The sequence below is a fragment of the Trichoplusia ni genome, chromosome 9 (assembly GCF_003590095.1).
Source record: "Trichoplusia ni isolate ovarian cell line Hi5 chromosome 9, tn1, whole genome shotgun sequence".
NCBI lineage: Eukaryota > Metazoa > Arthropoda > Insecta > Lepidoptera > Noctuidae > Trichoplusia > Trichoplusia ni.
The window spans coordinates 14,097,605-14,123,939 of record NC_039486.1 but is presented as its reverse complement, the minus strand read 5'-3'; the positions used below and the strand labels follow the sequence as shown (position 1 = coordinate 14,123,939).

At 34.1% G+C, this 26,335-nt stretch overlaps 1 protein-coding gene across 7 annotated transcripts in view; it reads left to right on the top strand.

Annotated features, from left to right (window-relative positions):
- Positions 1 to 26,335, top strand: part of LOC113497243 (CUGBP Elav-like family member 4) — a 519,343-nt gene that overhangs the window by 355,838 nt on the left and 137,170 nt on the right. For 4 of the 7 annotated variants that reach the window (XM_026876709.1, XM_026876712.1, XM_026876711.1 and 1 more), the window contains one exon: positions 24,713 to 24,761. In XM_026876709.1, coding sequence (XP_026732510.1) covers positions 24,713 to 24,761 — 49 coding nt within the window. Of the gene's footprint in view, positions 1 to 14,037; positions 15,339 to 24,712; positions 24,762 to 26,335 lie in introns of those variants that run through there. The other 3 variants (XM_026876715.1, XM_026876710.1, XM_026876714.1) reach the window with 2 other exon arrangements.

Sequence of the window (26,335 nt, the reverse complement as noted above, 5' to 3'; positions counted from 1 at the left end):
GTCTGATTGTAATCTGAAATATGAATTACATGATGAGTTAACAAATTTGTTATTAGGTTATGTCAAGTGAAATAAAAAAAGATGAAAAAAAACAAGATACATCTTTCCATTTTGCCTTCTTAAGATCCGCACGAAACTTGGACCACTGGCTTAATTGGTTTCATTTTCGAGTGAACAGGTCTGGTCCAGCGTGACACGGCGGACTTCCGACTTCTAACACGGCAAGTACCATCAATGCCAATTATAGACCTTATACCCTTGTAATAAGGATTAACTGGTCTTAATTTAATGGCTGAGGTGAACAGATTCTGCCTCGTATGAGGTTCCTATTACCTTTTTTTCGCTGATAATCGGAATTCGGAGAAGTGCGTTTGGGATCCCCTTTTTCTACTGGCTAAACTTTTAGTTAGATTTCCTCTGTTTGGTATTTTGATCCGTAATTTAACCTATGTATTCTTATTTTCTTTTCTTATATTGCAAGAACTTTATTGCGTCTTCGAACCCTTATCAAAGTAACTGTCCTAATCCCTTAAACTACGCCTACGGCGGATTCTTCCAACATTTCCATTCAAACCTATTGGCAATCAAATTACAGCTACTCAAACCAATTAAGACTCGTCACTAATACTCTAGTAAAATTCTTCTTTACAAAACGCATTGAACTCAAACAATCCCTTGGCGGCTTTACATTTCAAAAGGGGATTACAAATTAAATGATTAAAAACAGAAGCCGTGGAGAATAGAAGCCTCTGGCTATCAATATCAATCTTGCTACATTATGACAGGACGTCAAATGATTTTCAGTTGAATTTTGACATTAATAGTTGAACGAAACCTTGCAGTGGCCTGATTTATGAACTTTGGGGTCACCTTGCTGCGTTCAATAGCTAGCTTTCACTAAAGGGCACTTTCTCATAATGGCTGGGTTCGCCTGTCCATCAAAGTATTGCGGGCAGCCAATACTTTCAAGACTAGTTTATGAAATATAGAGCTAGTGTTGTCATACAATAAGTACGATGACGTCAGCTTATAGATAATAATATTGTTTTCTTTGGCGCATCACGAAATTCATTTTGTTTGTTTTTTTACTTAAGTATTTTGCCTATTATTACTTAGCATTTGTCATAGTAAACTTCGATTGTTCGTTAAATGAAAGAAAAGGCAATCCTCAATACTTTCAAATGTTAGCAACATTTTTTTGTAGTTGAACAAGGTTTTAGTAAAAGGATTTTTGTAAATGCAAGTCCACCTAAGTAGGTGTTGTACATTTTGCGAAGTACTGCTGAACTAATTTTCTTCGGCTTCCCTTTGGCAGCGGTATGTTGAAGGTTTTCTGTTCACCACAGTATTTTACTCTATTAAAGTTATATGTACATTTACTCGACAGAGTTCCTTTCATTTCTGGTTTTGTAAAGAGAAATAGGTTTTTAAGTGAAATATGACCTAAATTGAGTCAGTTTATCAAACGAAATGCATTGACCTAAAAATAAATCGAATCACCTATAATCGTACCAAGATTACATTCAAAGCACCTATTATGTCCGTATATTCCCCAAATATCATTAATATCATCTTAGTTCGATGCCATCTTACACTATTAATAACCAAGGGACAGGTAAAATTACATAAATCGCATTGACGCGTTTCCATGGCAACCGCTCAGGATTCCGGTAAACCGAAATTAATCCCTCCGTATGAGCATAAAGGCGAACTTAATTAGCGTCTCTGCTTGTGACTGAAGGAGCTAGCGCGATGATTAGACGCAATACATGTGGCAATACTGATTATAAGTGTCTAAGAACAGGTTCTATTGAATGCGATAACTTGTTACTTCGATATTAAGGAAAAAATGCTTTCGTGTGTAGGTTTTTTTCTGCCAAAATGGAGAAAAAATAAAACACTTACGTTTGATTTTATTGTCAGCCCACAAATAATGCAGAATATTTGAAAATCTGTCGGAAGCCATAATAAGTAAAATTGAGCTAAAGATATGTTTTCTTAAGTATTTGATAGGTTGGCAACACTGACGACCGGTTGTGTCAAAAACCGTGTCTCGTAATTTTTGTGAATTTAAATTAATAATTAATGTTTATCTTGAGTAAATACCATTTAAATTAATGTGTTGCGTAGCCTTCTTATGTGTGATTGTATCAGTGAATGATTTGTAAACAAATCACTGCCAAAATTGACGAAAGTATACCGGCTGTCATCGCAACGGATCGGATTTGAATTCATCGTTTAAACCAGATGAGTATACTGTTTTAAATAACTAAGCTGCTTTTACTACTTTAATGATATCACATTTCATGTACGACTCGTTAATAACTATTATTTATTAATTTTCATACCACTTGACAGATCAAAAGGTCAAAGTACAGAACTTTAAAATTACAAGAAAATAATTTATTCGTAAATCACTTAGATATACTAATTATAGTAATGATCCCTTTATATTCCTCGCTTTATTATTAAACTTTACCTTATATAAATACTCCTTTAAAGTCTAGAGAGAAACACCAATAAATTTTATAGAAAATCTACCCACTTGTAACTAAATAATATTGTTAAGTGTAATCGCATTGTTTTTACTCCCACTATCATAATTACTGTTACTTCTTAGTTAATTTTCTGTTTTAACTAACCTTTTCATCTCAATACTTCTAACTTCCCTATTACTTCCTTAAGTGTCACCCACCGTTAAATCTAGTTACTTCAATACACTTAACTCCTTTTAAAAACCTTTCAGGGATTGTAGAGGCCAGCGTGTAAACATGCAGACCCGCAGAGCTGTATCCATGGAGGAGAAATTGAGGGCTACATTGAAAGAGCTAGAGTCAGCCAAAAACCTATGCAGCGAACTGCTGAGGGAACGGGACGACAGTGAAGTAGAAGTGAAGAAAATTATAGATAAAAACACTAGTTTAAAAAACGAATTATCAGATCTGCACATATCCCATTCTGAAGTCCTTGAAGAACATCAGAACCTGCGTCAATTGGTTGCAGAGTTTCAGCGGTGTATGGACACACATGAGCAAGCCTTGAAACGTATAGCCGAACTAGAAGTTGAGTTGAGTGTGGCCCATAAGTCCCTCGCCTCAATGGAGCTGGCCAAGTTTCAGGAACAGTCCGCTACCACCTGTAATCTTTTTGATGAGTTAGTTGATAGTGGCTCCACGCTTATTTGTAATGAGATCCCTGTAAACACTGTAACTATTGACTTGACAGGAGATGTGTCCTTAATTGAATGTCCTACATTTAAGAGCCATAATAAGATTAAAAAGTATATAAAACTAAATAAGATTATAAAGAAACATAGGAAATCACTGCATCATTTAAGTATTAGTAAAAACAATAATAACAATCTTAGGAAAAAGCATGTAAATTTAAATTCACAGATACAGGCCTTAAATAGGCAACTAGATCAAAGTAGGATTATGTATGATCAAGATATAGCTATCCTCCAGGAACAGCTTGAGTCTAGGGAATGCACTCTGCAAGATATATTCCATAAATATGAAGCGTCACAAAAAGAACTGAGTGAACGCATGGTTGAGGCCGGTGAGTTGGTTGACTTGGTCAGGTACAATGCGGAAAGATATGAGTCCCTGACCAATAATCTGTGTTGTGCTTGCTCCTGCTCACCGCCCACGGCTTCTGTCAAACCTCAAAGTGCAGAACCTTTACCGGTGCTGACTAAACCAGCTGTAAAAAAGGTTAGCTTGCAAATGATAAAAAAAGATAAAATTATAAGGACACATATTTTTTCAGATAAATTAGGTCAAGGATTAGGTAGTATCATTAGTTCCTGTTCCCAGCAGAGTGTATTGAATACCTGTTTACCCGGTGCCAGCTTTTGCAAAATTTCAAGACAAATTGCTTTGTCTAAGTTTAAAGCAGGTTCCACAGGTATTTTATTATTTGGGGATGGTCTGGCTGTCAGTAGAGCAAATGTTATTGATTGTATTGATTCAATGTTACAAATTTGTGAAAAGAATAAATGTAAATTTATTTTCTGTGCTCTGCCCTACTCTAATTCATTAACTTATGAGCAGAATATGCATATATACAATTTAAATTTATTAATCTATAATATTACTTGTTATAACCAAAATTCAATTATGTACTTTGATATAAATAAATTTTGTAGGTCATTTAAAATGACCCAATACAGTATGTATTTGTCAAGTGCATGTAAGCGACGAATTGCTAAATTATTAGCATATAATATACCAGATTCAGGTACTTATGTACCGAAGGTTTTTGATAATGTTAGTAATAGTACTAACAATTTATATACATCTAGCTGTTTAAACAGCAAGGCGGGACAACGGGGAGGCTGCATGGATTGAATGTTATTCATCAAAACATGCAAGGTCTCTCCGGCAAAGAATTAGAATTAAGTTTATTTATTGAAAATCACGATGTTCAGGTGTTATGTTTAACTGAACACTGGTTAAAAGACTATGAGGTGGCGGTATTTAATAGCGTCCATTATTCCATACAGAGTGCGTTTGTAAGAAAGAGTGCTATTCGCGGAGGGTCACTGATTATTGTTTCAAACGAAATTAAATGTAAAGAACGTCCTGACATTGTCAACCTTTCTGTCGAACGCTCTATTGAACTGTCCTGTGTAGAACTAGAGCAATACATTATTATTTGTGTGTATAGACCCCCTTCAAGTGATTTTAATTTATTTGAATCTGTTATGGAAGATTCACTATCGAAAGTTAAATGTAATAATAAACAAGTTATAGTTTGTGGGGATTTCAATGTAAATATTTTAGAATTAGCTCCAATTACTATCCGACTTCTGAATTTGTTCAAGTCGTTTAATTTAAATAATCTTTTTTGCGAACCAACCAGGTTTACGGCCTCTTCCGCAACTTGCATAGATAATATATTTAGTAGTTGTAAAGCAAATAAAACAATACTTTTAACTGATATTACTTCTGACCATTGCGGCCAACTTGCTAGTTTTTCTCAGTTACTTCATAATAAAACTGTTAAGGTGGTCAGTAGGCCTTACACAGCGCATCGTTGTTCGCGTTTCAAAAACAACATCAAGTCAAAATTACGGCCATCACTTTTGGACTCGATTAACCCAAATGAGGCTTATAAATCAGTTTTTAATGTAATTAAAAGTGAGTTTGAGACAACTTTTAAGTGTAAAACTAGGCAAGTCAAGTGCAGTTCTGCTGCCTCGTTTAATCAATGGGCCACTACTGGTATATACAGAAGTCGAAGTAAGTTGTATGAGTTATATGGCATGAAAAAATATAAATTTGACGTAGATTTTGTAAATTATGTTAGAAATTATTCAAAAATTTTTAAAAAGGTTTGTAACTCTGCTAAGTCTAAGTATATCAGCGAAAAAATTAAAAACTCTGTAAATAAAGTAAAAGCCACGTGGAATGTTATCAATCAAGAAACTGGTAAGGCTACGAAACGCGATAATAACTTCGAGATTTTATCGAATAATGAACTAGTTACTGAAGCTAAAGAAATCGCCTCTATATTCAATAACTTTTTCGCAGATATACCATTAACAACAACGAGATCTTTAAAATCATCATCATTTGACGCGGAAAGACTATTACGTAATTGCGTGCCCAGTTGTGATTCTACTTTTAGTTTCGAATATGTGACTCCATTAGATATAACCAATGTTTTTAAATCACTCAATCAAAAGAAAACCGAAGATCTTTGGGGTTTTTCTGTAAAACTCCTAAGTAATATAATAAACATTGTAGCACCCTCCTTAGCTGTTATCTTTAATAAATGCGTAGACGTAGGTGTCTTCCCGGACTTGATGAAACACAGTAAAGTCATACCGTTATTTAAGGCAGGCAGTAAATGTGACGTTGGTAATTTTAGACCGATTTCTATTTTACCTGCATTCAGCAAGATCTTTGAAAAATTGATATTAAATCAACTACTACATTATTTTAATCAAAAGACCCTCTTGCATAGCGAGCAATACGGTTTTACAAAGGGACGTTCAACTACCGACGCGGGTGTAGCTTTACTGAAACACATCTACGATGCTTGGGGGAACTCTCAGAACGCTATTGGCGTTTTCTGTGACCTTTCAAAGGCATTCGATTGCGTCCGGCATGACACATTACTATGCAAACTCGGATATTACGGTATCAAAAATAGATCACTGGATTTAATTAATTCCTATTTGAGTGATAGGGTCCAATGTGTAGATGTAAATGGTAGTAAGTCTACCGGACTACCTGTCAAACTAGGAGTACCCCAGGGTTCAATACTCGGCCCATTTTTATTTTTAGTATATATTAATGACTTACCATTCTTTTTAAAAGGCATGTGCGACGTTGTGCTCTTTGCAGATGATACTTCGTTAATATTTAAAGTTAACAGAAACAGAAATGACTTTAATGAAGTAAATAGTGCTCTTACTCGGGTCACACATTGGTTTTCAGTTAATAATTTAGTTTTGAATGCCAAAAAAACCAAATGTATTAAATTCGCGATGCCTAATGTTAAGAATCTTGGGCCAAATATTGTTATAAATAATGAAGTGCTAGAGACTGTAGAATCAACGGTTTTTCTCGGTGTTACAGTTGATGCAAAATTAAAATGGATGGCGCATATTGCATACCTAGCGAATAAACTCAGCTCTGCGGCTTATGCGGTTAGAAAAGTTAGGCAGATTACTGACGTGGACACAGCTCGTCTTGTTTATTTTAGCTATTTCCACAGCGTTATGTCCTATGGCATACTTTTGTGGGGTAAGGCAGCAGATATCGAATCGATATTCGTCTTACAAAAGCGAGCTGTCAGATCCATTTACCAACTAGGCTCTAGAGTTTCTCTTAGGGAGCGGTTTAAAGAGATAGGCATTTTAACGGTAGCATCCCAATTTATTTTAGATAATATACTATTGATACGAAAAAACCTTCACTTATACACCAAAAATAGTGATATACATAGTATAAATACACGGAATAAACATAAGTTAATTGGTACATCGCACCGGTTACACAGGGTACACAATTCATTTGTGGGACTTAGTGTTCGCCTCTACAATAAACTGCCTCTCACTTTATTGGAATTACCTTTTAACTCATTTAAAACAACGGTTAAAGATAAGCTGTGCAAGAAGGCTTATTATACAATCAATGATTATTTAAATGATAAAAATAGTTGGTCGCCGTGATTTGCACAGGACGGTTTAGTGTGGATTAATGTTTGACGCGTATTTGTGTAATTTGATAGACATACTCTATGTATGTGTGTAACATTGTGTTACCTATTTAGTTTTATTTTTGGTATAATTAAACGCATACACGTATATATTATTTTTTATAAATTTTGACATGTATAATTTATTAATTATAAAATTGAATGACGTAGCAATTTATGCCGCCTCCGTGTTCGGGGCTGTGCCAGGTAAATCAACGTTTGGGGTATTTCTTTCTTTAAGTTTTATTTTATTAGCCGGCAGCAGATACGTCATGCTCCCTTAGTCGTCACTGCCTGCGGTGGCGTCTTGGGTCGGGTCACCTCCTTCCCTCAAATATGGCGAGGGAGGTGATGGCTGACCCTTGCGTCATACTCGTGAACGGGTGCTGCTTGCGGTGGCTGGTCGGTCTGCTGACCTTGGCCTTTGTACTTACAGTTTTATTTCGTATAGGCTTAGATACAGCGACCTCAAATTTTTGTTTGTTTGGCACGGCACCTACACACTTATTTGTTATTGTTTTGTATAATAATAATATCTAATAATTTTGTAATTGGAAAGACAGCGTGCTGCTGGGGAGTTTGTTGCGCCGTTTCTTCTCTCACAGCAAAAGCACTTAGGAAGCGGTGAAGGGTGGGCGAAACTGGGTGCTGTCCAATGTAAATGATGCTGACCTTCAAAAAGTGCTACTTAGTAGCCTAATTTGAATAAATGAATTTTGATTTTGATTTTGATTTTGATTTTGATTTAATTTAATCTTCTCCACTATTAAAATCGACGTAAATAGAGTCAATGCGACAAACCTACTTAACCCAGATTTATATCTGACCTTACATAACATTGAGGGTATTTTAACTTTACATCTTCAAATCAATTCCCATCTACTTTTCTGACTAACACTTGCATTAACAGCCAAACGTAAGCCAATTATCAGACTCGAATGCAGGCTCTATAATTCTCGGTACATACGTCACAACTCGAGTTAATTCGCGCCGCGGTCGAATGATCACTATAAGCACCCTTTACGAACTATCTTGTGCTCCGGTTTGATCTGCAAAACTCACTCCTAATCCAATTAGCAAAGGTATTGTGGTGTGAATGAGGAGAGTAAGCGGGCTTAGTGCGAGGTACGCTTTATATGGTAGAGTATTGAAATTATATGAAAAGCTAATCTAGGAATTTAGGAACGAGCTCTAGATGGTAGAGGCATGGATTTTCAAACGGAAGTCTCTTTAACTTACTTAGAATGTAGGTACATATGTAGGTATGTGGGTGGTTCAGGTTTAGCCAGTAAGAGTCGGACTCTACCGGGTTCTTACCCTAGAAAGTCGACTTATGTGAGGAATACTCTGCCATACCTGCATACCAGAAGTAAAAGGAGTACCCATAATTCTTCGAATTATCTAAACGAACTGCAAATTATCTCAAAGTTTGCTCTATTTTCTTTCTAAGCCTATGTTGTTTATTTGAAGTACTGCTTATCCAGAAACACAATGATGCCCAAAGATACAAACAATGAAAAAAGTTATAACGTAGGTGTCATATAAAAGTGTCGTGGCCCCATTTTCAGCAACCGAAATAAGTATGAGAAATATAAAAAATCCGTCTCCGCTGGCTCTTACTAAGGGCATAAAGTGTTACTATTACAATAAAAAACTACTCTGCTAAGTAGGTACATAGTTAAATTTTTACGTTACAGCGAATGAACAAGTGAAAATCTCTGTAAACTTCGTAAATAATAAGATGAATGAGAAGTAGAAACAAAATACTGTCTGGTCTCGAATAAAAGGCAACTAGTATTTTTGAAGTATTCTCAGTACTTCATATATAGATGAAAGTGTGATAGAACAAGAAACGTAATTCGAATATCGAATTGACAGAGAGTGTATTCGTGTACACCACACGAACAAGGGTTTGTAACAAATAAGGATTAGCGAGTTCCAACCCGTTTCGTCACTAAAATACTACAATGCGGCCCATTTCGTCAATTAAATAGTTTTAATGAAATCATGAAAGTTTGCCGGCAGTTAAAGGCACAGACACACTCGCTGTTCCGCGGACATTTTAATTTATCTTTATTTTAATATAACGCTCATTCAGCATGTGTGCTCAGTGCCGACTTCAATGCGAAATTGCTTTTCCTGTTATAATATATGGTGACAGTGTCTTGTCTAGAGTTTTGGTAACGTTATTTTAGTCAGCTTAATGAGTAAGGTGTATTTAATTTAATTACGTTTAAAGTGAAATGTTTTGATTATGTATTAATTTGAAATATTTCATTTGACTTAACTTAAATAACTTTTCGCCCATTACTGTTTTTTTATTTGTATCATGAAATGCAAGTTCTAAAACTGATTTAGGATCTCCGTTCAAGCTCTTTTTGTCAAAATCTCTGGTTTTCACAACCCCCATACCATTTCCAGACCTCCCTTCTTTAAAAACCCTACACCAGTTATTCCATACCACTGTAACAACGATTACACTGTAAACATCCAACAAAACATTTCTTAGTGTTGACATGATTTTTCCGCTTTTAGCGATCTGGTAATTATATTTTATAGTTGGTCTCTGGGCAATTCTTCCTCCCTTTATTGCTTAACGTCGGGTCGTTAAAATGTTTAATGTATCTACCTGGTTTCAGGAAGTTACTTTTAAAGTACTGCTAGCATTGTTGTGCTTATCGATGTGAATTCAAACGCTCTTTGGGAAGTTAATGATTTAAGTGTAATGGTGCTTGTTTAACAAATAAGTTACATATTTACTGTCATTTTAAAACACCTGATTTTGATATTTTTTGTCGAATCTACTTTTTATTGTTGGACAACATTAACGCATTAGTCACAGCGGTTTGACACTAATCTTTTTAAAACAAAATGGGCAGTCAAAAGGTTCTAAAACTTTACAATTTAAGAAAAGTTTGACACACAGCCGAAAAAATTTCCTAACTCTATATAACTACGGATCAGTCAATACTTGACACATATAACTTTTAAAATGTCTTGGAAAACAAATGAGAAATACAGATGAAGAAGACTTATTAGTCACAATCACCAAAAAGGTCGACCACATATCCAACCTCACTAATCAGTAATCAACGAATGTAAGATTAGTACATAATTTCAGGCACGCAACTTAATATTTCAATTAGCATTCTTTACAAATTACATGAAGTAACGCTAAAGAGTCACGAGAGCCTTGTTAACACCTCTGAACAACCTGTAATAGGGTTTGTTAATAATAAATTAGTTGGTGTTGTACTGTGGACACAGGTTGGGTAAACAATTATTTTTGTACTAGATTACTTTTTTAGGGTTTTGGATCGTACTTAAAGGAAAAAAAATCGAACTTTATTATTGAGGTAGTTTGTCTGTATATTACGAATCATGGTTGCTAGTCAGTTTTTTAACAGATGTGATCTTATTTTTCGTTTTGCTAAGAAAAAATGAAAAGAAAATTTTGTATAAATATGATGGTTGACCATTTTTTTTAATATTTTATGAGGAAGTAGGAAACAGTAAAAGACACGCGAAATTAGTTATATTTTACTTAATCAAGCGTAATTAAGAAAATTTCCAAAACCTACTACTGTAATGCGTACAAATTCAAAAATTGAAATATCAGGAAACTTTTTGGTAGATATTAACATAAAACATACATCAAGTTTTGAGTCCGGTTTGCAACGACACTAAAATTATGAAATAAAACCTTTTTATATGCTACAACAAAATTATCACTAACATTTTACACAGAACATTATTGGGACATCAACACCTGCCCACCCTCTTTTGACAGTACATAGGCACAAGCGATAAACGAGAAAAGATCTATCTCATCGTAGCTTGTTAAAAGTTACCCTAGTTGGCCAGAAAAAAGTTTTAATGGCCTACAGATAGGCAAACATGATCAAAGAGGTATTTATTTGTTAAAGCGAATGAGTGTATAAGTTGTACAAGAATTTGTTACTTAATTTTTTTGGACGAAATATTTTATTTCATTTTATAATTTTGGAGTACATTGATATTTAGTGAGACAAGGATATTTGAGGGTTAATGAATGTTTATACCGAAGGTTCATAGACATTAAGTTAATGTTTGCTAATACTCTGCTTGAGGTCCTATTCTTATGTACTTTATTAGACTAGTTAAACACATTCACAGATTAATAAAAGGGCATTGCAATAATATATGACACATTTACTTATCCCAAGCAACAAAGAAAACAAGAATGTACAAAATTTCGTTGATCTACTCCAATATCACAATACACTCACTAGATCTCACTACAATCCCTTCAGAAACCTAATACCTACATTATAAATGTCCGACTTAAGGGTCTAAGGGTCAATTAAACGTACCTTAAATTAGATCCGACTGAGTTACGTTTTTTCCTTACCGATATTAAAGGGGAGTGCCGTGTTTCTATATAAACCTTCGCGCTGAGTAATGCGCGCCATTATTCTGCCGACCTCCTTTCTTTACGCGGGGATGTGTTTTATTAAAATTTATAAACATAATTCTGTAGTGTCTGCCTGCTTATCGTGTGTGAATGCGCATAAAGAGAAATAAACGGTTCTTCTTTGTTTTGTTTTCGGATTTGGAAATATTTAACTTTTGCGTTTGTGGTATAGGTGCCTTGAACGGGTTTGCGTATTTGCTAATCATACTTTTACTTTGTTTAATGCCACCGCTTATAAGACTATGCTATTACTTTAAATGTTACTGTTTAAAAGTAAATTTGATAATGTATTAACGGTATGTTTATAATCTTCCTTAAGTCTGGCTTTGCGTGAAAAGGAGTACGATTCCAATCCTAAAATAAGCTGCTAACAAAAAAAACCCGTACAATCCTCTATCAAGCGTGTCGACTAATGACATTTAATTATTCCTTAGATCGTGTACTCTACATGACACCCTTCATTCACGGCCACTACGACTCAATCATACCCAAACGTTCTTTAACAAGAATACAATAGTAGGTACATCATCAGGGATTCAACCACCGGACCGCGATGGCGCCAGCTGTAGCCACCACCTGCCACACGCCGCCTGCATTGCAATGAGATGAATATCTGAATGCCGCCTGTACCAAGTGATAGATGATCTTTACACATGTTTCGGTACAAACTGTGCTCACTTAATGTTCGTGACTTCTGAGTTCTGATGGAACGGAAATTGAGATGGAACCGCAGACAGTTGTGATGCTTGCAGTTGTGATAGTCGTTGTAAGAGTAGAGTCTGTACCGGGACGTCGTGATGAATGGATGTGATGTGAATAAAAACTGATTACACTTGCACTAAACGACTTACAGGAATAAGTCTACCAATATATTTAAATCTAGTTGACGAATTTTACATTTTTTTTTTGGCTCTAAACAATTTAATCTTCGCGAGGCATGTGTGTGAAACACATTCAAACTCAAAACAATTGATCACACAAACGCATGTCGAAAATCTTTTTTAATTGTTACTGCTGTTAAGCAACAGTGAGAAAAAGAAAAAAGTGCAGGTATCCTAAATTTCGCATTAAAAATAACTATTTAAATTCGGATTTTCAAACCATTAAGTCATACTAATTGGCTTAAAAATATATTAATATTCATTCTCACTAATAGCCCCAGAGACTCAATTAAAATACAAAAGACTAGAACTCTTAAGCTAGATTCTAATCTGATTTAGATTAACTAAACACACTAATAACGAATAAATTATAAAGTTTTACATTTTTCATTTGAAGGCAAGTCTGCATAAAAATTAAATTTGTTTCAATTTCAAAATTAAGCAAAAATAAAACAATAAAAATATAAAATTACGAAACAGAATTCCAGGTATTAAAAAATTCCAATGAAGGCCACGAAAAACTGCTCCCCGAACTAGCAAAAAAATAAAAATAGCTATTTGCAGAAAAAAAACTTAGTTCAAGTTACGAAACTATTATTTTTGACACCTTCTCAACATTAAATACAAACACAAACAACGAAAACCTTCAATTCACTTCAACTTAAGAATACCTATATTAATTATCTCCATGCAGTACTCCTACTCACAATATAAGCTACAATTAATTCCCCAGTTTCACTTGCACCTCTCAAATTATATTTATAACTGTGTAACACTACCTCGCATATTCAAGTTATTGCCGTCATAGCATAGTAACCTATTTCTCAGTACCACTAAGATCGTATCTGACACATTTTACGAGTACGTTTTCCTCTTTGCAAATCAGTATCTGTACTGTGTCTCTTGAAGTAATTTTATTTATATTGTGCAAGTGAGATGGCAGTCATCACTGTGTATATTTGTCTCGTTTTAACAATCGCAACATTTTAGTTTTAGAATGTCGTAGTAAGAGGTCCATGCAAACGCTGTCCTTATTACTGTTTTGTTGTCATTTTAGATGCGTTCTAAAACTTTTGTTTTATGCTCCTTTGAAAAGTTTCGTTTTGAGTGATTTGCTTTTCTTTGAGTGCGCTGACTAAGATGTAAGACAATGAATGAATATGTGAGATAAACCAGTATTTTCCATCAATTTAAAACATAATATGTTTACTAGTTAGTAGTTATGTTTTAAGTAGTTGCAAGTTGACGGTTTATTATCGTTTGAGTGATGATTGAAACTTTAAATACTGACAGTAATTGGAACATAAATTGCTGAATTTTTGCAAGACAAGTGTAGTTAAGTCGTCCTGAAAGCAATTATAATACCGCAAATCTAATATTGAGGTTTCTACATTAAAACAGAATTATGGCAACAATATTAAATAGTAATAAGTAATCAAGTAATTTTAAGCTTCATGAGCAACGATCTAATTAGCTTGTTCACGATAAGAGACACACTCTTAAGCCAGGCATTAAGCATATGAACTCAAAATTCTGATATTTTTCAAGTATTTGGGTGCTTTCTTAGAAACATAAACATATACTTAAGAGCGAATGTTATTATCTAAAAATCACATCAACCAAAAGTCCAAGTAGTATTAATATTATTTATGGCATTCGTTTATTCGAGCGATATATTTTTATAGTTTTGCATTAGGTACTATTTATGTTAGTACCAATAAAATATGTTTGTTTTATGCGCACTTCTGCAAGTGTCGTTAAGGGCGCAAAAACTTGTGGAAACTATGTTGTACCTTCATAGTCAATGTACTGAAGAAATACTGAGGGAAGACAATTAAAAAAGTCTTGTTAATATTTTTCACCTCATTGTGAGAGGAAAACATTTAATTCACACTTTCAAAGAATATTTAACAAGAGAAAAGAAACCCCGCGCTTTTCACCCTATTTGGTTCCCACAAAAACTTTTTTGTTAATTTACAACAAAACCTTAGCATAACATAAAATAAATCCGCCGTGAGAACCCCGTTATCCCCGTATATATTAATATTGGCAAACGACAAGTTGACAACCTTCCAAAAAATATATATCTATGTTTGTTTTCGTTGTCTTCTCGAACGCTACGCAAACAGAACCTGCGTTACTCCAAGGTGGGACAGGGGTTGAATCGTATAAATAAAAATCCTTAAGAATGAATCAAGTTTACTCTTATTATATTTCTTCTCAAACTCTATAAATAATGGCGAGATAAAAACAAAAGGTCCAACCGTCTGACAACGTAAATAATGCGTTATCAGTACACACGGAAGCCGTCGTAGTGGCACACGCGCCGGCCGAGCGCCCGATACCGACGAAGACACGATGATTTATTTAAAGCAACGCGAAGATCTCTTATCTGCCACCTAGCGTTATCTTATTGCGTGTTTCCTAAATAATTAATGCAATATAGGGCATCGATTGTGAGGTGACGGGCGGGCGCGGGGCGGGCACAGGGGCGCGGGGGTGCGCGCGGCGCACGCACGCGATTGGCTGTCAAGCCTGCGTGAGTGCGTACCTCCCCGCGTGCGTATGCCTTCGCCCGCCCGTGTTCAGTCGTCTTCCGAACTCCGCGAGAGACGGACGTGCCGCACCGCTACACAAGTGACGTACGAAAGCCGCGACCGCGCGTCTATCCGCTCCCTCTCATCAATAACCTACACCAAGTTTAATTTTCAACTGGGACTAATTCATCTGTCCATATGGTTCATCTCGTAGATATATTTCGTTCAGCGAAAGTTGAATATCCGCCGCCTGTTATTGTGAGTAAACATCTAATTTAAATTATAAAAATAATTTTAAGAAAAAGTGACTTTTTTTGAAATTTGTTTTTTTTTTATTTATTTTCTTTTTCTTTTCAGATTAAGGTTTGCGGCATAAAGTTCAGTTGTTTAAGTCCAGTTTAAATTGTTTCAAGCGCGTTTATTTGTTTACAAATCATATGTTTGTTGTTTGTTTTGTTTAATGATTGTTTATCATGATTTGTTTTATTTTGAAACTTACCAAGTTAATTTTTACAAACTTATGCAATAAAGTTTGTTTGTTATATTTTATCATTAAAATGTGTTTTATTTTCTGTTTATTCAAGTTACTATTATCGTGATAATCAAAAATTAGGTATATTAAAAAATAAATAAGCGAGAGAATATTTAGCACAGTGATTCTTTTTTCTAATTACAGTACATTAAAAAAACAGTGAATTCTAAATAATTCCAAACTGCCAAAAAATATAGTCCAATAAACATAAATAAAAGTGTATTTTCAAATCGATAAAAAAAGGAAATCTTTTTAAAACAATCCCGTCCCGTTTAAATCTTCATAAGTTCAAAGATCTGAGCGATAACGTTTAAGACGGTGCTGTCATCAAGAAACCTGATTGGACACTTCACTTTTATTACACAGATTTAGATTTAAATCCAGATTTAATATGTGACAATAGAATTAAACTTTTTGCGTAAAAAGGTTTTAATAAAAACATTTGATCTCTTTTGTAAATAGTTTAGATAAGAAACAAAAGTGAAGCTATCTCATAAGGGCACAAAATAAATGATCTTTATCTCTAGTATTTTTATTTTAAATACTTTTATTTTAAATTCTTTTAATTTATTATTACAATTTTAACCTTTTTTACAGCATTTACTAGTGCATATAAACTGTGTCAGTGCTAATAAGATAGAACGACAAAAAAAACTATCGTTTTTGTTTCAAAGTCAGTGATAAACTGTGCTGAAAACTGTGTCGAAACTATATATATTAGGATCGAAGTTATTTAACGTTATTTGAAAGAAGGTTTAATGTGTAACTGCAAAAAAGACCGAAATCAAGTCTCACCAAGTCCTATAGTCATAACTTTTCAAATATTAAGTCAAAAGCATGATTTTTAAATCCAGTTCTATTTTTAAATCAAATCAGTGCGGTTCAGCGTTTAAAAAGTGAAAGTACGTGATACGTAGCGCATATATTATCTGCGACGTAAACAGGGACAAATTAATGCAATTTTACACTGTTCTTGCATACGCCGGCCACATTAACATTCAGTTCATGCGTGCAGTTGGAAAGCTCTATCAGCGAAGCCTTCAGCCTTCACGGTGACCGTGCCCTTAATTTTGTATTGTGAAACAAATGCAGAACGTGGCCTGTGGAATACTTTGAGGAAAACGTTCGAATGTGACTTTCATATCTGTTCATATTGTGGAACGAAATTAATTTTGCTGTGTTGGGATGTTAAGTAGATTTGAGTGCGTGACTGGCGTTTGTTTCTGTTCGAGTCAATTGTTTTAAACTTGAACAAAGTGGACTTGCACTGTATAGTTTCGTTTAATACCTACTGAAGTTTGGTGGTGAAAACTTATGAAAGTAAAACAATCCGCAATTGTGACAACAGTTCAAAATAAAAGACAATCTCAGTATCTCACACAAAATACAAAGCGGCAAATAACAGCTGATAACATCAATAAACCAATAATAAAGTTTCAACGAAACCTCGCGGTAACGTACAAAACAAAAGAGGAGAACCTCACATAACTCCACTTTAGCCGGACTCCAGTCCATATATTCTCATACTGGGTTACGAGCGACAACGCGTTATGGATTCCAAACTGTTCCCTATCACATAAGCAGAACATAAAAAGTTTTATCAGGACCCGGCGCAGTAGCCGCCCAAAACTTGTAAAAGATATAGATATATCCTTTCTGCGCCCCATTACCTCTCGGGCCAGCTTCATTTTTTCGGGAAACTTTTGGGTTAACGATTTGTCCAGTAGTTTAGAATTATGTCATTTAGTAATGTTTGTTGATCAGTTGACAAAAATCTTCCGATTTTAGTTGGTTTTAGGATAACGTACGTTGCACACAACGTGCGTCGATTGCTATTTGCTTTAATATAATAATGGGCGGCAATATCCGTTTTGAACTAATATAAAACGATGTGAAAGATCAATTGTGATTAATGCCTTGTCTTAAATAAAATTTAGCTACTTATGTCGTCAAAATGTCTTAAAAACTTTCAATATAAAATGTAAATATAACGTACTTTAAAAACAATCTAGCCTTTAATACATTCAAAGTAGTGCAGCCTTTCTAACATTTTTATATCTCTTAAATTTTCTTAGCACATAAAAATTCATAAAATCTTTACTTAAGATATATTTTAGTGAAACGAATTGCTAGTTTAGCGGTCATTGGAGGTTAATTTTAAGCTGTAGCTTACAAGCGAGTGAGATTGGCAGACAGGCTTTTAATTTTGTAATCCTGCATCAAAAAGATGGCATGAATACCTAGGTGTTTGTACTTCACAAGGTGCCTTTGACGCGCCCTTTACTGCGATCCTCTGAATTGTTTTATTATATCACAAAACTTTAATCAACCCCGATCTTAAGATAGTAATTGTTAATTCGCGATTAGTTAAAAGGTACCTCAACAGTTAACTCAACGTTCTATGTTAACCTAACCAAAAAGTTTGCTTATATGAAATTATGTTGAAGTATGTATTTGAGTTTCGCTGATATGAAATTTGTACAGGCTTCCAATAACATTTGAAAGAAAAACATTAATTTTGATATCTGCTATACCTCTTTAAATATAGAAAGTTTGTTAATATGATGAGTTTTCGTTTTTAAGTTTAGTTAGCTTAGTGTCGAAGTAATATTTAACTAAAAGTGTTGGAAATTTGATAACCAACATGACTAATCATAATAAATTTTCCCAACGCAAACCTCCAAACATCATAATACATTTATATTAACCGCCAATCATTCCTGTCATTTAATGGTCACGTCCATTAGATAGTCCAAAATAATCTCACGATTCATTTGCGTTTGTTTGCGCCCCGTTGCCTAGCAACGAGGTGTCATCATGACAATATGTCAGTGTCCATTGACAGCTGACCACGTGACCAGGGAATTTATTCAAGCCGACAGCCGCCCACAATGAAATGTTTTCCTGAGACTTTCGTGAACATTTTTATTTGTGAATTTGAGTTGTATTTTTTGTGTAGCTGGTTCACGTTGATAAATTATTATTGAAACGCCACAGTTGTTTGTTTAATTTAATCATTTCTCACGGATTGTAGTGTTTATTCAGTGTTTGATTTATTGCGTCGGAAATTATGAAACGAGATTCGCGAACTACAGCAAGTTTAACTGTACAGTTCAGAACTTTGTGATAAAGATATAATGGAATAACAGTTGGGGTTGAATTTGAAACAAATGAAACGACGGTGGCTGAACATTAGTTAACAGTGGTGAACATTACGTGGGTACAAAACGAACTCCTAAAAGCGGCAAATTATCGCCCTATTGTAACTGTGGCAAATTATTCGTGGACAGATAGGCATCTATACACTCGCGGCGACTAGCTAATTGTACGTCGCGTGTGTGACGACCCTGTCGATACTAGCGGGAGCGGACACGCTACAACGGACGAACACTCCGAATTTTGAATTAATGACGTCTTAATTTTAATGAACGATGTTTTAAATAGGGATGGCGCGGTGAATAATTGCTGTTGCTCATTTAAAATGTATGACGGTTCAGTTGAATTGATTTCTATACTACTTAGTGAATGTACAATTTTGTTGAAGGTGTAAATAATGTATGAAAGATTTTTCTGATTCAGTTATTTCAGTTTTGTGCTTTGTGCACAGTTGTGAAACCTTGCCTACCTATATATAATATATCTAGCTATATGTGTATATGTCAAATATAGGTCATAAAAGTTTACTGCGTAGTATGCCAAAATAAACTCATTATATAAAATTACAACACAAAATACAAAGCGAAAATAACCGGCAACGTATAAAACGAGTAATAACTGACAGTTGTAAAACAAATGCACATTTTTATGTTCCTTTTGTATTCACGATTTTATTTTATGCCCGTCGATGTCCCAAAGATGCCCGCCAATGTCCGTTAAATGTCCCACAGGCGTGCTCGCCGCCGTCAATTATGGTCCGAAATTGTAAGGCGACCTAATGATGTCTCTACGTAGGACCTTGATAAAGTTTGAACGCAATAACTTGTATTGTTAGGATAATATAGATGTTATCTATACAATTATTAGCGTCACCCCTGAATTATAGTGATGGGCAGACAGACAATGGTGAAGTTTACGGACCTTTGATTAGTGGATGTTTTTTTTTCATAATAGTGATGTGTAATTAAGATTGTTGTTGATATCGATAATGCTGTCGTATCAATAGAATAATGTTATTTCAAATAAGGTTGTTTACGTATTGCTAGTGCTTACTTTTTTGTTATACGGGATATTTAGATTGGTATCAATATATTGTATAACTAATGATTCGATCAAGTTGACAGTTAATGATTCGGGGTAAAAAGGAGCTACTTTTTAGATGACATAATGATTTTACGAATGCTAGCTAAGTCGCAATAGAAATTGGACAACAATAAAATCATCATTGGCCTAGCCTTTTCCCAACTATGTTGGGGTCGGCTACCAGTCCAACCGGTTTCAGCTAAGTACCAGTGTTTTACAAGGAGCGACTGCCTATCTGACCTCCTCAACCCAGTTACCTGGGCAACACGATACTCCTTGGTTAGACTGGCTGTCAGACTTTTCAAGCTTCTGACTACCTTGTAACGACTGTCAAAGATGTAGGAATAACAGCCGGGACCCACAATTTAACGTGCCTTCCGAAACACGGAGGAACTCGTTATGACAAAGATGGTCACCCATCTACGGACCAACCGCGTCAAGCATAGCTTAACCTGTGATCGATTCACTTATGCGGTTATAGCTTAGCCACGAGCTCCTCTTGGACAACAATAAAATCTGTGTATAAATTAATTATTTTTAAATTTTCGCGATATTTGTACATGCACTGTATCACACCTATCATTAATTATAAACTCTTGAATAAACTCCTTTATAAACACAACAAAGATAAGCACACAAACTACCTACATTCAAATTTCCAATTCTATCCGATGAACCATTAAAAAAATCAAATCAATTTAAAAACAAAATCCGATCCTAACCTAATGACCTATATTGCAAACCCAACCTAAAAGGTACAACCCAAATTAAAAAATAAGGTCTCATGTCCATACCTAAACTTATAGAGGCGTTGAGTACGTCGCCCCGCCCACTGCATAGCGCATATAATTTCGTCTCTTTCTTACAACGCTTGCTAATTCCTGGTATATACGACCTCCTTATATATCTTGGTACTATTTTGTCTGGTTTTACATACACTATTAACTTAGTGCTAAGTAAGACACGTCGATACAAGAATGGTCTTGTCACCGAGTATTGAATAGCGATCAGTGTAAATTTGCTGTTGAGAATCTTGCTATCTCTTTTCGCTTAAGACTAAAATGTAAAACATACAAATAGAAATCTAAGGAAATATTATAGTTAAGCTGCTGTACAGTTTTTTCACAAGATACAATTTTTAATAAGTTAAAACTAGAATGTAAAATTGCATTTCTTTCTCTGTATTGCACAAAGCATTCACCATTATTTTGTGATTGATGCAGTTCCTTTAGGTGTTCATTCCAGCTTTAGCTAATTTTGTATTGCTATATGTTTTTGATGATTATTTGTAGTAATTCAAGGTCATTGAAGCTAATCATTTTCTCTCCTTCGCACATTGCTCTTGTTTCTTACTTTATACGTCAACCTTTGCATATCTTAAAGCCGTTAGCGTATAAGTACGACTAGATTCGAAAATAATCCCTATTTACGTAAAAGGAAACATTTTGTTGGTACAAAATAAATAAATTAATCAATGTACGATTAATTCTTTGTAAAACACTGATACTTAGCTGAATCTGGTTAGACTGGAAGCCGACCCCAACATAGTTGGGAAAAGGCTTGGCCAATGATGAATGACGACTAATACTTCCAGCCATTCTTAAAAATGAAATACAAATCCCAACTGCTAAAAACAGGTTTCATTACTATTTTTTTTAAACTCTCTTTCTCGTATAACGTACAAAGTTTCACAAGCTTTTATTTTAGTAGTTTAGTAGGTGATATGGGTTCCGCAAGATACATGGACAGTGTCGTAACAATGTTATAGCTAAAGGCTACGTTATTGCGGTTAGAGTTATGATCACTAAACACGATGTGGGACAGTTTTCAGCTATTTGATAGCTCTACTTTACAGAAACGTAGAGGAATAATTAATATTGTCCTTTAAGAAAGAAAAAAATCGGTTGTGTATGAGTTGCGCTTGCGACGAAAAGTGACTCATTTAGGTGATATGTGAAAGAAAAATTCATTTTGGTTACCCATCAAATTATAACCTATAATTTTATTTTTCGTTTATAACTGTTTAGCTTTCGCGGTTCATTAGATACTGTCGGCAGACGGAGGGGCAGACAGCGGGGTGTTATAAAAAATATTTCTTTTTTCTCTTCGAATCCTAAAAGCAATTGAAAAGTAATCGAAATATATTTTTTCCTCATTGTAGACATTAAACCTCACCTTGTAGACCTATTCGACTATTATTCAATAACTCAAAACCAAAGCAAGTCGGAAAAGAAATATAAGTCTCAAGGTGTCAAATAATTCTCGGTTTAAGTTTATGAATTCAGGACACGATCGCCCTCGCAAGTGTTATAAATGTAAGTGCCCGTAAAAACTGTTCTTCAAATCCCCACCAATGTAAACAAATGTTGGCGAATTGGATGTTGGTGACAAATCATTGGGGAAATGTTGGTGACTCTATTGGATGATTCATTTTTTTTTTTAGGCCATGAAAATGGTTTTTCATTTCCGCTGCAGTCGGTAATATAATTATTTTAATATAATAAAAATATTCCTATCCAAAATACGAGCACAGCCCTAAATTTTAAAGAAGCACTACCTAAAATACTATTCACTCGGATACAAATACCAGAAATACTCGAAAACTAAAATTAGACTGTAAACATCTGTATTACGAGTATAAGCAGGCAACATTAAACAAAACTGTCTCGACTCCATTCACACCACAACGCGTATGCTTTGCGCCTCACAAATATGTTTGAGCACCGACTCCGAATATTCTATGCAACATGGAAACATTCCTATCATGACACAACTTTATTGGGAAAAGATGGACATTTGGACACTGGTATGTTCGCTGCGATGTAAATAGTTAGTTGATGCCGTTTTACATAATATGTAGTTGGGAAAAGGCTAGGCCGATGATGAATGTAAATAGTTCATAATGTTTTCGACGCGACGGTATAAACAATGAAATAATTTGTCGAATTTAATGCAATAGGTGTTTTATCACCTAAACTTGGTGAGTTTGTAGTTATTTGTTGGAATTTGTTGCTTAAATAGTTTTAAAATACTTTCAATGCGAGGAGAATATGGACTTTGCCGTGTGCACGACATTGTAAATTTGTGTAATGTTAAATGTTTGCAACGTTTCTGGCAGCATAAAGTAACAATACGTCAAATTGAGCTTTTGAGACCAAAAAGCATTTTGTTGAACACAAATTTAACATTTTACACGAAAACACAAAATACATAATTTAGAATGTTTATGACATACGTTTGACAAAACAAAGTTTTGCGAGTTTTAAAAACTTAAGGCATTATTATTATTTTTTTTTTTTTTTATATACTTTAAGTAATATTATGTGTAAAAGAGAGATGCCACTCTACGCCGTGTATTGCACTGTCCTGCAACCACACACATAATAATATTAGTTTATTCGTGGTGGTCGAGTGTCTGAAACTTATATATCAAAAAAATAAAATGTATGAAGCCCCTGACAGGTCTAATATCAGTAATACTTTTATCCACACCAAAATCTCAGCAAATAAAGTTATAGTAAGAACTATTTACTTCTAAAGTAATAAAGTAAACTTTCAAATAGAAAGTCGAATAAAGTCAAAAGTCTACTCACACAAGCAAAGTTTTAGAAATATGAGTCACTCAAGATACACTCTAACTATAGATTTTAATAAGTGTCTCACTGAACTAACTTAGTTTCGTACATTTATCTGGTTTAGTTGCGATTTATATTTACTTACTTATATATTTATGATTATATATTGGTTAAAAAGGTTTATACGTCTATACTCAATCATGATATTACAACACTCAATGATCTCAAATTATAAGTATCTAATGCTCTACGCACATAGCTTCCTTAGAAGTCGTGTAAATATGTCTTCACAAAACTGTATTTGAAATCTCATTAAAATATCCGAAAATGTATCTAAAGCTACCTGTCCTCAAGGAAATGTTGACAATAACTTTATCTAAGAACAACTTTAAAATGCAACGCAACTTTTCAAACATTTCCACACATTTTTCCGATCATCCGTATACCACAAGAAAAACACACCAAACTTTATTAATTAGGAACTAAATCTCCAACACGATCTAGAAAACAAAAAAGACAATTTAATATAAAACCCGTCAAATTCCCATCTACACATAATCCGGTGCAATTAAGAGTAGGCTGGTAGCCGTAAGCCTGCATTCAGTATCAGTTAATTATGCGAGCCCGTCAACACGGCCGTTTATTTTAGAATACATTAACGCAAAATTAACATTTATTGGGATAAAATACAATGCAGGAGCAGTAATGGTGATGAAATTATCGCTAACTACGACTATTGTGGACATTTTCTAATGTGTGCTTAGTTGTTGATTGACTGTCTGCTGTAGATATTATGTTATATATTTTTTTAAGAATTCGGGGTATCCTGCCGTTTCAGGACAGAATATGAAATATAATGTAGGCAAATTCAATCGAAATATGTTTAACTTCCATTAAAGTAATACAGTTTTTGACAAAAATAAACCTAATTAGTCCCTCGGGTAGATTTCAAGCTAATAACCTTATCGGTAAAAAGTGTTCTAGTAAAGTGGCATTACCCAAGATTTCAAAATTGTCATATTTTATTTTGAAACAAAAATAGGTGCCTGACATCAACTTGATGCTCTTATTAGATTTTTTGTCAAATACCCAATTACTTACTAATTTAAAAATATCATTAAATAGTTCAGAGAACAAACCAAATTTCACAACAATAATTAAATTTTCCGTTCACTAAATTTACCATGCCAGACTGTCTTTAAAAACCCTTAAATTACTGGCACATTACTTTGATTTACATTGAGAAATATTTCAAATAAACTAATATTAATGTCTTATTGTTTCAGATGAACCGGGCAATACAGGTGAAACCGGCGGACAACGAGAATAGAGGAGGTAACTAATGTTTTTATAGCTATTACGAAACTGTAGAACAAGCTTTATTATTATTAATAAAAAATACACTTCTATTAATACTAATATTATTGTACGTATTAATTATTCACATCATGTAAAATTATACAACACGCAAAAACATTTCTTATTTTCATAGAAATTAAGTTATTAATTTCATACTTTGTAGTGATAAATATTATGACGTATCAAGTAGTTCAAACTTAATTTAATGTAATAAGCATTATGACTTTATTTTGTACTCATAATCATTTGAAGCTACTAATCGCTTTTTTAATAACTGCATATCAAGTTAACGTATGTGACACAAGTATTTATAAGTGACTTGAAAACTTCATGTTAGTAAAATATAATGTATTTCCAAAATAGGTTGAATGTAACAAACACAATTGAAGCATAAAAACAAACGCTATATTTAGCATAAATAATTTTATATAGTTGTTGGTGTCAAGAGAGTTTAATATCAATCTGTACTCAATCACGCATTGAGTAGAGTGAGATTTTAAATGCTTTGCATTGATTTCATATTTTTTTTAATCTAAATGTTGATAACGGTGCAGGGAAGCGAATTTATAAATCATTTTTTTTTAGTTTTTGTTCTATGTCTAATGCAAATCTCCTTAATCTTCCAAACTTAATATTAAATCATTAACACTAACATCTACTCTTCAAGTACGGATTTTCCTTTCACCTCTAGTTTATAATGTAGCAAAAACGTTTTCTTTACCTGACCTTCTCTCTTCAGGAAGTTGTTAATGCTAGGCTACAAAGGAGATGGGCCGACAACGGACTTCAGCGCAATCTTTTTCAAGCATAACTTCATAAAATAACAAAGTACACTGAAAATAGTAATTAAATTAACTTAGCTTAGAAAATGTAGACGCAGAGAGATTCATGAAAGATTTAATTAGAATCGTAGGCTGTTTAAAGAAAAACATACATTTATGTAATGATGATTTATGTAAAATCAAAAAATATTCTTTATAACCTAAATGATAATTATCTTAATTTAAAACAAGGTGCATGAAAATACCGACTTAAAACGAATCAAAGGTTAAAAATATGTAATCATAATTATCAGAACTGTCTATAACAATTTCACATCCGTGACCCACTGACCTAGTAACCTAATTAAATTTCATATGATGCAATAGATCAATATTGCATGAATAAATTCGTAATAAATTGCCCAGAGTACTAGAAACACGTTAAAATGTTACCAAAGCGCAATTAAGTTTTAAACGGTTGCTAAAAAAGAAATTTCGAAAATAAGGTGTTTAAGACCAAAAATGGTCAGTTTCGTTACATAAATGCACGTCAGCATTTCACCAGTTGACTTTACGAAGTACAAACTAATAATTTATGAAGTAAAGCTTTTTGATCGCGACTCCAGCATTATCGAGTTGAGTAATCCGCTTTCAGATTTAAACGCCGTGTTGTTTGCTTTTTAATGAAGACCGGGTCATTATTATCATTTAGCTGGAAAAACAGTTTACCATCATGCGATACCTTTTACGGCTAATAATGTTTTCATCTTCGTTAACTGGTTTAAAGGA